General features: G+C 55.6%; 1 protein-coding gene across 6 annotated transcripts in view; it reads left to right on the forward strand.

Annotated features, from left to right (window-relative positions):
- The first annotated feature begins 3726 nt into the window (after positions 1-3726).
- Positions 3727-12451, forward strand: part of Cryaa (crystallin alpha A) — a 10254-nt gene continuing 1529 nt past the window's right edge. The window contains exons 1-5 of one of the 6 annotated variants that reach the window (XM_010636508.2): positions 4551-5060; positions 5136-5339; positions 10746-11030; positions 11223-11505; positions 11690-11758. In XM_010636508.2, the coding sequence (XP_010634810.1) occupies positions 11320-11505; positions 11690-11758 (255 nt within the window). In that variant the 5' untranslated portion in view covers positions 4551-5060; positions 5136-5339; positions 10746-11030; positions 11223-11319. Of the gene's footprint in view, positions 3765-4550; positions 5340-10745; positions 11031-11222; positions 11506-11689; positions 11759-12451 lie in introns of those variants that run through there. The other 5 variants (XM_010636509.2, XM_010636507.2, XM_010636511.2 and 2 more) reach the window with 5 other exon arrangements.

Below are 12451 nucleotides of genomic sequence, written 5' to 3' on the forward strand. Positions count from 1 at the left end.
CGACGCTCTCCGCCCCGACGTGGCGGCACTGGCCAATCGGGAGAGGCGCTGTGTGCGCGTGGGCGGGACGCAGTGCGGGTTTAGGCTCCTCCTGCCGGGCTCGAGCTCACCTGCGCCTCCTACTGGCGACCTTTGCCTGCGCTACGCTCGTCCAGTCCCGCGCCGTCGTACTGGACCACCCCTTGTTCCAGGTCCCCCACCCGGAGGACCCCCAAGCCGTGTCCCCTCTGCCCTCTGCTTCCCGCGCCCCTGCCGGTGCTATCCCCACCCCTCCCCGCACATTTGCCGCGGGCCGCCCAAGGCCACCCAGCGGCGTGTTTCGAGGGCAGGGGCCTGCTTCTGGGACCGTCTGGTTTTGGGGCCCTTGCGTGGGAGGGGTTCTACCCCATGAGGTAGTCGTTCTCTTCCTGATTTCCAGCTCCATTGCCCTGTAAGGTTTGGTAGCAAGACAAGGACAGAGCCAGGTCCTCCCGTTTTCTGCACTCACCGAGCCCTGACTGGGCAGGCCGTGGGGTCATCTTGGCTTAAGGGACTTTGTGAGAGTGTTGGTGGGAGTGCAGACTGGTGTAGCCACTGCGGAAATCAGTATGCAGATACCTCAGACAGCTAGGATTAGAGGTCCCATCTGACCCAGGAATTCCTCTGCTGGGTATCCTCCCAAAAGAATTAAAAGAAACACACCACAGCGATATATGCTCACTTATGTTTATAGCGGCACAGTTTGTGATAGCTAAAGCTTGGAAACAGCCCAATTGTCCTTCAACTGGAGACTGCATAAAGATGTGGTTTTTCTATAAAATGGAGTACTACTCAGCCATAAAGAATGAGAAACGAGAGACATTTATAGCTAACTAGATGCACATTGAGGCCATACTCAAATGAAATTAGTAAGACAAATGTATACTCAATAGCCTCTCTGGTGTGAAAAACTAAACGTGTAAATTAGGATCAAAATGTATAATTGATATTGTGTGACAGAAAAGGTTTAAAAGAGTAGAGGAAGTGGAAGGGGTAGGGGGAAGGTAAAAAGGGAAATGGAAAAATATGTAAAAAGGAAAAGCATGGAAATAAAGTCTTTGTGAACAGGGATGGGTGGAGTGGGTGAAGGGAGGGCTGGGGAATGGGGAAAAATGAGAACCAAGACCTGCCATGTAAAGGTACAAGATCCCAACGATGAATGTAACTGGGGATTGTATACCTAAAATGTACCAATAAACGTCATTAAGATAAAAAAAAGAATGACTTTGTCTGTTAGGGTGGCATCACTGTTGGCCGCAGGGCCTCCCCGACCTGGGCTGTGGGGCTGACAAACAAGCCGGAAGCTTCTTGGGAAGAGCAGGGCCTGGGCTAGAAGGCGAGGCCAGATGCTGGGCCAGAGATGGACACCCCAGGAAAGACGTCAGCCGGGGAGGTGGAAGCTGGAGGCGGGGCTCTGCTCTGCACAACAAGGGGAGGAAAGCGGGGCTGAACAGACGAATAGGCTTTCACAGGGAGTTACTGTGGTTAGCAGAGCTGGGGTAGAAGAGCAGACCAGGGCCACCTGCACTGTCCACCCATGTGTCCCTCTCACCACCTGTCTGCCTGTCTACCTGTCTGTTCACCCATCCTGATATGTGGGGGCAGCCCTGTGATGACCGACCCTGGGGCAGGGGCTAAGATCGACCTGGAAAGGCAGCTCTCCACTTAGCAGTCTGCTGGACGCTTGCAAAGTCGTCCGCACTTGAGAAACTCGTTTGCTCCCCTGCCCACTTCCGGACCTTCTGCTGCAGCCTTCAGCAGCTGCTCACCTGGTCCTCCTTGGTTTTCCAACGCTCACGCCTGCGGCCGCTGAGCAGGCAGAAAATGAGTCTATCTGTAGTCCCAGGGAACCCCGCCTGCTCCTCTGCCCCGTGAGTGCTACACGTACAGGGAGCGTGACTTGAGTGTGGAACGCACAGAGCTCTTCCCCGTGGCTGGCCTCACATGCTTCTAAGAGCTGCAGTCTCGCCCTGACCCCGTGTGGTCCTCTGTGGGACTCACTCACTGCTGTCTAGCAGTGTACATGTAAATCTTTTGTCTTCCTGCATTCTTTGTACCTCGGCAGATTCTCCTGCTTGCAGTTCCTGCGTTCCCACGCCGCTCTGAGCCTGCAAGGCAGCAATAGTGAGTCTGTGGTTCCTCTCAACCGTCTCTACCTCCTTCCTCCTCAGCACCTGGCTCAGGCAGCAGACGTCCATGCTACCGTCCTCCCTCCTTTTCTCCTGGTCCTGGGGAGACGAAGCCAGGGAGTGCTAAGCTACGTCCCCAGCCCCTCTCACTTCTTTATTTGGAGACAGAGTCTTGCAGAGTTACCCAGGCTGGGCTTACACTCGAAGTCCTCCTGTCTCAGCCTTCTGGGTGGCTGGGATTAGAGATGTGCCCCACCATGCCAGGCTGTGTGACCTCTTTCTAGGTGACAAATGGGGCTCCAGGAGGATGCAGATCTGATTTCATTACTTCCTTTGGGCCCTCTGTGGCTCCCAGTGGCCTGAGCACACAGACATCTTGCCCTGCTCTGTCTCCTCCCAGGCTGTGGTGCTCGAGGACCTCAGGTCTCTTTCACTTTGATACTTGGTAGGACAGATCCACAGACCCTTATCTGCCGTTCCAAAATAAAAAGAGCTCTGACAACAGGAAATATATTTTTTTCTTACTGTAAATTTGATGCCAAAATTGAATTTGCTGCAAAAATTTTCCTGACCCAAGGTATCGGAAACATTACAGTGTTCCAGCAGTGGTCCCTCTGCTGGTCACTGGGGCGTGTGTGCGTGTGTGTGTGTGTGTGTGTGTGTGTGTGTGTGTGTGTGGTACTAAGGATTGAATCCAAGGGCTACTGAGCTACCTCTCTCGCTTTCTTTACTTTTTCTTCTTTTGAGATGGGCTCTTGCTAAGTTCGAACCTGGAGATCATCCCGCGTCAGCCCCCGGAGTCGTGTGGACATCCAGCTAGTGTGTTTCAACTTTAAAAGTTGTCCTTTTGTGACCTTTGCTTTACTTGCGCTGTGAAGACAGGAAAAGAGTTCAGGGCTTCCCGACTTTCCTGTGGAAACTCTGTCGGTGCCGAAAACCTCAGCTGAGTGGGGAGGCCCCTGTAACTAGGAGACCAGAGACAGGCAGGTGAGCTTCTGCGGCAATGGCGGTGACCAGGAGCCATGAGAAAATAGAAACAGTGCACGTGTGGGGCGATCCACTCCAGGAACGGATTGAGAGGCGTTGGCAGGGAAGGCGCCAGCGTGCGCCAGGGAGGGGACTGTTGGTCGCGGAACAAGCTGGAGCGTAGTAAGAGGAACTGAACTTTAAAGGTGAGTATGAATATTCAAGCGCCGAGGTGTAAGGCAACAGCGCACGGATGACAAGCTCGATCAGGAAACAGGTGGCAGGACGCGGATGGAGGCTGAGGTCCCGTCTGGTGAAGCTGGTGAGGACTGCAGCGGGAGGGGTCCGGGACGGACTGGGCGCCAGGTCTGGGTGGTGCTGGCAGGTTGGAAGAAGCCACAGGCCCGTGTCCTTCCCAGCTATGTAAATGAGCACATAAGGAACCTGAGAAACGGTTTCTGCCTGGCAGTAATCATCCCCTGCGCGGGTGCCAGGATTTCCCGGCAGACGCGCAGACCTGGGAGAGAAATGAGCAGATTGACATTTCTGCCTCTGCTCCGTGCCTTCCTGGATGGCTTCTGAATAGTCATGTTTCTGACATTTACTTTTCTCCACCGGTGAAAGGAGTTTGGTGCCCCACGAAGCTGAAATGTGAGTGCATTCTAGGGGGTGGGCTGGGTCTTCTTACTGTTAAATAGGGACCGGGCTTCCTGAACCACTTCAGCCCCAGGGTCCTGGGCAGTGCCCATGGCTCTGCTGACACCTGCGCGGCGTGGACTTTGGCCTAACTCGATTTTTTTTTGAGACAGGGTCTCACCGTGTAACCCAGGCTGGCCTTGAACTTGCAGGGACCGTCCCGCCTCAGCCTCCCAAGTGCTGAGATCATGCGTGCCACCACACCTGGTTCTAGCATGAGTTTTGAACGTGGAGATGAAGTCTGTCTCATGGCAGAAGGAGGCAGTTAACAAATGTCATTATTTACCAAAGACACAAGTCAGTGGCAGGCAAGACCACCGATCTTGGAGGTGCAGCCCCTCCTGCCTTCTCTGTGGATGGAGAGGCACTGAATGGCTCAGTGTGTGTGGGTGGGGGGGCATGGTAGTCCCGGGTGTGACCTGCTCTTGGCTCTCTTTAGGGGCACTTGCCAGAGAGCAGGGACCCTGGAATTACAAGGTGGCTGTCATGGGCCTGGTGCCACCCAGTGCCCGTCTCCGACCCCATAAGCATGGTGTGTGGCTGCTCAGAGCCTGAGCTCGTCCCTCGGACTTGTGGGGTGCGGGCCATTGAGAAAGGGACATTGCTTCTCACATACTAACATTAGAGCCGAAGGGAAGGCCAAATGGAACAGCAAAGCAACTGTGCGAAAGTTAAGGGCATTGATAGCAAAATAAACAAATCCAAAAAACAGAAGACAGAAAATGAGAAAGATCGGTCAGAAATGAAGGCAATGAAATTGAACTCACGGGAGAGAGGACCAACAAGCCAGTAGCTGGCTCTTCAGAATTCTGATAAAGTGAACAGACCCGGAAGATTGATGGGGGAAAACGGTTACACGAGATCGGGGACGCCACCCCAGGGTTGCTCAGGGCGCTCAGCGGAGAGTAAAGAGCGGATTCAGTTCGCGTATACAACCAGCCACCTTTGCCAGGATGCTCGAACACTTACACAAAGCAGTATTTAAAACGTTTTGTTCAACTTGCTGCAACTGACTCAAGAAAGAAAGAAAGAAAAATAGGAAACAGGAAATCTGACAGCCATGAAAAGAAAAACAACATTGGTAGAAACAATTGTGGTCAGGAAGAGAGCAACAGGCCCAGCCTTTGACAGGCCCGTCCAACTAACGGGGAGAATAGTTTCCGTTCTATAGAGACTTTTCCAAAGAAGGGGAAGGTAGAAAACACACCCTGCTGCACGCCAGGAGGCAGCTGGACCATGCCTCAAAGCCAGGTAAGGAAGGAGGAGAAGGCCATCCCAGAAGGGCACCCAGACTCCTTGCTTCACTGAGCAGCCGGAAACCTCCAGTCCCAAACAGGACGGGCTGCGCTGACCTGCCGGGGTTCCCCAGGAGCCGGGCAGAGTCAGGACATGGGGACTCTGAGAGGCAGTCTGTAAGGGTTTGCCTCCCTCTCTGCTGCCTGCTCTTTCTGGAAGCACCTACACCCAGGCCCCCGGCTCCTGATTTAGACCACCTGGGCTGAGGCGAGGACTAAGCTGGAGAGATTCCAGGTAAGTCAGTTCTGCCTGGACCTCACGCAATGGTTCACCTCGTGCACTGTTAGCAGATGGAGAGAGGAGCTCGCTCAACCTTTTCAGTAGTTCAGGAGGAGTGTTCGGACAGGGCATCTAATATCAGAGCAGAGTGGATTTGGGGGACAGGGTCTTAATTCTAACAAATCAATTGGTTCCACCCACTTTTTTAAAAGACAGGGTCTCACTATGTAGTCCAGGCCTTGACCTCAGTGTGTAGCCCAGAAGAGCTTCGATTTCTCAGCAATCCTCCTGCCTCAGCCTAATCCTGAGTACTGTGATTACAGGCGTGTGCCGCCATGCCTGGACCGTGCCCAGCTAATCAGTTAGTAAAGAACTTTTCTTTTTTTGGTTTTTGGAGACAGGGTCTCCCTCTGTAGCCCAGGCTGGCCTCCGGCTCGCCATGATCCCCACCCCCGTCCCGCCCAGGGCTTGGAATAACAGGCTTGAGGCACCAAGTTCAGGGGGAAAGGAACAGAGTTGAAATAAAATCATGTCTATTTGGTAAAGGAGTAGGTTTTGGGTAATGTCAAAAAGTTCTCCTCCTCCTTCGTCGCCTGCGTCTCGGAGCTCCTGCTTCCGTGAGGAACCGTGAGCACTTTTAAGAGGGTATCTGAAGGACACAGGGCCACGGCACGGTGTCTGGGCCCTGGTTTAAATTACTGCAGCGAGGAAACACGGAGACAAGCAGTGCACAGGAAAAGATCACTGCAACTGCTGAATCCGGCTGAGGCCCCACAGCTATTCATCGGATCATATTTTCTACCTTTAAGACTGTGAACACTTTTACACTTGATCTTGGTCCAAAGCGATGAGACGGTGAACATTTTCTTTGTAATGAGAATAAACTCAGTGAGACAGAACTTTATTTACTTCCTGGCAGGAATGCTCCATGACCAAGTGCGGCCAGCGCGGGAGGGCGGGAACTGGGTGCCGCCCGGCTGTGACCTTGGGGTGTGCACAGGGAGCAGAGACCCCTCTGATTCCTGCAGGTGACTGGAACCCTCACTCTGTGGGGTCCTGGCCGGCGTGAGGCCCGGGGCTTTGTCCTGTAGGGGCGCGAGGGGACCCGGCCCCTTCCTTCAGGACCTGAGGTGGCTGCCAGCCCTGGCCCCGCTGACCCGCTGACCGAGAGGCCAGCCGGGCTTAGTGGACGCATTCCTGTGGCCCTGCACAATGCCCGTCACCCGCCTCGGGGGCCCTGGAGTGGAAAATCGGGCGCTGGGCTTTGTCGGGGAGGCAGACTACTGGCGCCCTGGGAATCCTCTGCGTGGCCGGTGTCACCTTTGGGAGGCTGGGGCACGCTGGGCACATCGGGGATGGAATATGCTGAGGACAGGGGAAAGCCGGGGACGGAGAGGGACCCGGGAGCCGTGTGTCCCCCATCCCACAACAGAGACAGCAGAGACACACGCACAGCACTCGGCGGACTGCACTGACCCCACGGCGGCTCTGTCCCCCAGCGCCGTCCTGCAGGGTCGTTATTTTCAGTGTGATCGTGCAGTTAGGGTTTTCTCGATGCCTCCTGTAAAACAATGAACAATCAGAAGAAGCTGTGGCCAGGCACCGCCTTTCCTCCCTTGGGCGGCAGGCTGTTCCCGCCCCAGCGGGTGCCCCAGTCGTGGACAGCACTGGACGCTGTAGTCTCCGCCGTCACGGTGGCAGGAAGCTGTGCTGTCTGTCGTGAGGCAGCACCAACTTCCTTTTCCTTCCTGATGGCTGCACAGTTTCCCCCCACTAGAGAGTCTCAGCAATTCCCGGATACTATTTTGTTCTTTCCTTGTTCAGCAAGAAATTCCAACCTTTTCATTGCAAGTAAGCACTTCCTGGCTTCTCTGGGGCGTCCTGCCACTCTCTAGCTTTGAGGCTGTTATTACCCAGCGAGTGTCACTGGAGCGCAGCCCTGTGAGCTGCTCACCGGTGGCTGCTAAGTGACTAAGGGACAGGGAGAGGACACAGCGTGGACCCAGGAGTGATTTGTATCCCAGCTGGGATGAAGGGGAGCGTGCTTCACAAGAGCATTTAAAATCAGATGAATTTGCTGGGCGTGTTGCGCATGCCTGTAATCCCAGCGTGTGGGAGGCTGAGGCAGGAGGATCCCAGCAAGTTCAAAGCCCTCTTGGACTCTACAGTGAGTTCAAGGGCAGCCTGAACCACAGAGCGACACTCTGTCTCAAAAAACCAACAAAACCAAAACAAAATAAAACGAAAAACCAAAATAAGAAAAAATAAAATATTTCTGGAAGTTTTCATCACATCTTTGGACCATGGTTCATGACAAGTAACTAAAACTGCAGAAGACAAAACCCCAGATAAATGTGGGAGTGCTGCTGTATGACCGGTAGGCTGGGTTAACATTTCTTGTTCAGAAAGAAAAAGTGCAGAGCCAGCGGTGGTGGCAAGTGCCTGTAATCCCAGCATGTGGGAGGCTGACGCAGGGGGATCCCCATGAGTTTGAGGCCAGCCTGCATTACATACTAAGACTTTGTCTCAAAAAATAAAAAATCAAACAAAACAGACAAAAAACACAAAAAAGTGAAACTTGCTGCCAGCATTTGCTCAATTTTCCACAATAGAAAATTGCTGTATTTTGTAACTGGAAACATATGACTAAAAAAAAGAACGCAGGGCCACGGATGTAGCTCAGTGGTTCCACTGACTGCCTCGCAAGCACAAGGGCTGGAGTAAAAGAGAGAGAGGGAGCACGCTAGGAGTAGAATCATGTCTAGTTTTCAAAACTACTGATAAACCAGGGGATGCAAGTGTAATACGAGTGAGCTGTTTGGGGGGAACTTGGAGGACAGGGTTAGGAGCATAACCTGCGTGTGCTGCTGGTGAGTATTCTCGGGGCCAACAGGGAGTGCACTGAGCGCCGAAAGCCCTCATCAGCTTCCGTAGATGAGTGGGGAGCGGTGAAGACCCTTTCTCCTGAGCCCGGCAGGGTTGAGGAAGGTGGTTCTTACAGCTTTCGCTCTCCCATGGTCCCCCTGCCTTTTTTTTTTTTCGGATTCAACCGAGGGCCTTCACACTGAGCTACATTCCCAGCCCTTTGTTATTTTTTCTTTTGAGACAGGCTGGACTTGAACTTGCGATCCTCCTGCCTCAGCCTCCCAAGCGGCTGCATGACAGTTAGACAGGTCTCATGCGGGCCGCAGAAGGGTGGCTGGAGGCAAGCGCAGCTTTACTGAGCCAACATAGATGGAAAGTCCGGAGTCTTTAGATGGAGATGCATGGTACAAGATGGTGCACTAAAGCAGGGGGAGGAAAGCCTTAGGCTGCAAGCCCGCAGGGACCTTGCCTCGTACCCACCCAGCGGTTCAGTTTTCAGTGTCCACTAAGGCCGTGTTCGTGGCCATGTTACAGAATGTGCCCAACTCAATAATGGGCCGTGTTATTTAGGTGGTGTTCTCTAGAATTCAGTCTGGGCAAAGGAGGTGTGTTCTTCATGCTAATGTCATTCAGACTGACAGAGTGGGGGATCATGGGAAGTACCCCGACTTCAGTTGGCTTTATTTTCTGGCTTTTTGAGACAGGGTCTCGCTATGCACTTCAGGCTGACCTCGAACTCACTGTAGCCCAGAATAGCCTCATACTCACGGCAAGTCTCCTGACTCCACCTCTTGAGTGCTGGGCTTACAGTGCCAGCGTGCTCTGCCTAGTTTGTTTGTCAACTCTATAAAAGCGGGGACTTTGCCTGCAAGTGTGTTCAGGCAGACAGGGTCCAAGGAGTGCGGCCCTGCGTGACAGCGCACATCTGTGATCCCGGCACTTGGAGGCAGAGGCAGGAGGATCGCGAGTTCGACCAAACAAACAAAGTGTCACTGACCCTAAGGTAGAAAGGTAAACCTGGGTTATCCAGGTGGCCCAGCACAGTCATGGGGTCAGTGTAAGGGGCAGGGGAGTGACGGAGGGTGTGGAGTAAGAAAGACTCCAGGGCCAGTCCTGTTTTAGGACAGAGACAGGGCCAGGAACCACAGCGGAGCCCAGGGAACCAACCACCTGTCCCTGGCTCACCCAGGCACAGCACCTTGGTTTGGTTCCCCGGGACACCCATCAGACTCAGGGCTTTGAGGTAACACTTCTCTGCAGGGGCCTGGCAGACTCACATCCGGGCCTGTCTGCCCCTCAGCTGGGTGACTGACCCTCCGCAGGGCCATGTGGGGCGGTTGGGCGGCTCCCCATGTGCCGAATGCAGACAGAGTTTCACAGCCTGGGCGGCTGGGACAATCACACAGTGAGGCAGGGTGAAACTATCCCGAAGGGACACAGTACATCCACGTGCACAAAGCCAGGCTTCCCATGGGGCTCCGTGGTTGGACACCTGCTCGCCCTGGGACAGCCCTCCCTGCACGCACCCAGGCCGGTGGGAGGGAGCCCCTCCCAGGTCTGTAAAAGGGCCACGTTGGGGTTTGCTTCCTGAGGTGGCCCTGAGGAACCCTGGGGCAGCAGTCTGCCAATGTTGGAGGGAGCCTGGCCCGGAGTGGGAGAGGCAGCTGCTGCCCCAAAGCATTTTCTCCTTGTACCCTAACAAGTCGCTGCCTGACACTGAGAAACACCTCCTCAGAAACCGTAAAGAGCACAAGCTCCACCTCCAGCTTGCCTTAGAGTCCCTTTATCCCTTGGCCAGTGCCACACACGTAGTTGGTGCTCAAAAATGCAGGGCTGGGGCCAAGATTTAGTGCTGGGCATCGTGGGTGAGGAGGCGCTGCATGGGGAGCACCCCCAAATCCCACTTTGAGCACAGTTCCAGTCCAGATGTGTCGGGTACAGTCCTCCTCACAGATGAGTCTTATTCCGAGTCTGAGGCCGGTGAGGGACTGGCAGATCCTTCTGTGCTCTCAGGCACATATGCATCCCGCCCTGTGACCTGGGGCTGCTGGGTGAGGAACCAGGAGGCCCAGAGAGGGACAAGTGACTTCTTATGGCCTGGGTCCTGCAGGCCAAAACCTACCAGCAGGCTGTGGGGATGTGCAGCAGTGTAACTCTGCCCACAGTGGCGTGGGAGGCTGAGGCAGGAGGGTGGGAAGTTGAGCCCAGCCGGGCCTTGTTGCTGACTGGACCCTGTGGACCAAGGACATGGATGAATCAGACACCCAGCAAGAGGAGCCGGGTCAGCGAGTGTGGCGTGGTCATGAGTGGAGCCCAAGGCATGGGACAGCGTCCCAGGGAGAGTGCACAGAAGAAGCCGGGAATGTGGGCCTCCTACTCTCACAGAGCCCAGTCGGGCCCCTTCCGGAAGCACACAGACCCCGGACAAGCACGAGAAAGTGGGGATTGTGCTGGCATCCTGAGCCCCTGTTAGCTTTCATGTCATGTCTTCCTTGAGATTTTTGTAAGTATGCGTAATCATCACGGTCAATAAAAAGTTTTGTTTTATTTTTGCAGGGTCTCACTATATAGTCCAGGCTGGCCCCGACCTTGCTACGTACTCCAGGTTGTCCTTAAACTCATGGTGATCCTCCTGCCTCGGCCTCCTGAGTGCTGAGGTTACAGGCGTGCACCACCACGCCCAGCCTGCAATTCTGCTTTTGAGAGACGGTGTCCTCTCATCCAGCAGCTGTGAGACTCGGGGACTAACTAACTTCAGTGCCTCAGTTTCCCCATCTGGGAAGCAGGGCTACAAGTGCGCCGTCCACAGGGGCAGTGGCCGTGAGGACCACTCGGGACAAAGTGAGCAGGACCGTGGCCCCCGGTGGTGGGTGTGGGGGCAGAGCTCCTTGGGGACCTCTGTCCCCGCGCAGCTGCAGGCTGGGGGAGGCGGGTGTGCGGCCCGGCGGCTCTGCTGACAGCGCAGCCTCCTTCCTGAGCTCAGGCATTTTGGAGAAATCCCTTAATCCCTCCATTCTCTCCGGTCGGATATAGGGAGGGCCGGCTCCCCGGCTGAGCACTGTGCTGCCTGAGGCCCCTGCCCGACCGACAGACGCGTCGCCTGCCTCCGTTCCCCACAGCCGAAGTGGACATGGACGTGACTATCCAACACCCCTGGTTCAAGCGCGCGCTGGGGCCCTTCTACCCCAGCCGGCTGTTTGACCAGTTCTTCGGGGAGGGCCTCTTCGAGTACGACCTGCCGCCCTTCCTGTCCACCATCAGCCCCTGCTATCGCCAGTCTCTCTTCCGTACCGTGCCGGACTCTGGCATCTCTGAGGTAAGGGCCTGGCTGGTAGGGAGAGGACAGCTAGGGATGCCCGATGGGCCGCCAACGTCCCCGCACTTGTGTCCAGCTCCGCCATGCTGGCGACCTTGTAGAGGCCAGGCGGGAGCCTCTGCACCTCTGGGAGGGCTTGGAGGAGATGCTGGCCCGTGCCCGACCGCTGTCTTTTCTCCATCAGCTCATGACCCAAATGTGGTTTGTAATGCACCAACCACATGCTGGAAACCCCAAGAACAACCCCGCCAAGGCAAGTGGATGGCACAGGCGAGCGCCCGGGCTCCCGCATCCCCCTGTGGGTGCCGGGGTGGGGGGATAGCTGCTCCGAGACCAGACACTAGAGGCTTCCTGTCCACACAGCCAGCCGCACTGTGGAGGCCGGGACCCTGCCCAGCTTCCTGGGTGCCCAGCCAAGGACGAGAAGTGGCCACGGGGCACTTCCCTCCCAGCCCTGAGCTGTGGCAGCCCAGTGTCACCACTGTCTGAAGGCAGGGGCTCCCTGCAACAGGGACTTTGTGTCCAGGGAGGAAGGTGCTGGGGGAGGCCGTTGAGCTCTGAGGGAGCAGAGGGTGCCGGGCTCTGTGGTCTGGGAGCTGGCCTCACACCATGGACACCGGCTATGCAGCTGCTGATGAGACCCAGCAGGGGCAGCAGCTCATCCCATGCTCAGCGCCCCTGCCAGCTGTCAGGGAGCCAAGAGCCCATAAGGGACCCCTGTGATACCCAAATCACTGCCAACCATAAGGAAGCACCCCATCCGTGGGCAGGCAGCCAGCCCGGGAAATCCACCAGCTCAGCCTGACCAGTCAACAAGCCCATGTACAACCAGCCATCCAACCTCTAGCCTGATTAGCAGCCAACAGGCCGCAGCCAGCCCAACGCCAGCCAGCCAGCCCGATGCCAGCCAGCCAGAGTGCAGCCCGGTGCCACCAGGCTGAGGCCG

This window comes from Fukomys damarensis, unplaced genomic scaffold (assembly GCF_012274545.1).
Source record: "Fukomys damarensis isolate Sample0158 unplaced genomic scaffold, DMR_v1.0_HiC HiC_scaffold_24, whole genome shotgun sequence".
Taxonomy (NCBI): Eukaryota; Metazoa; Chordata; class Mammalia; order Rodentia; family Bathyergidae; genus Fukomys; species Fukomys damarensis.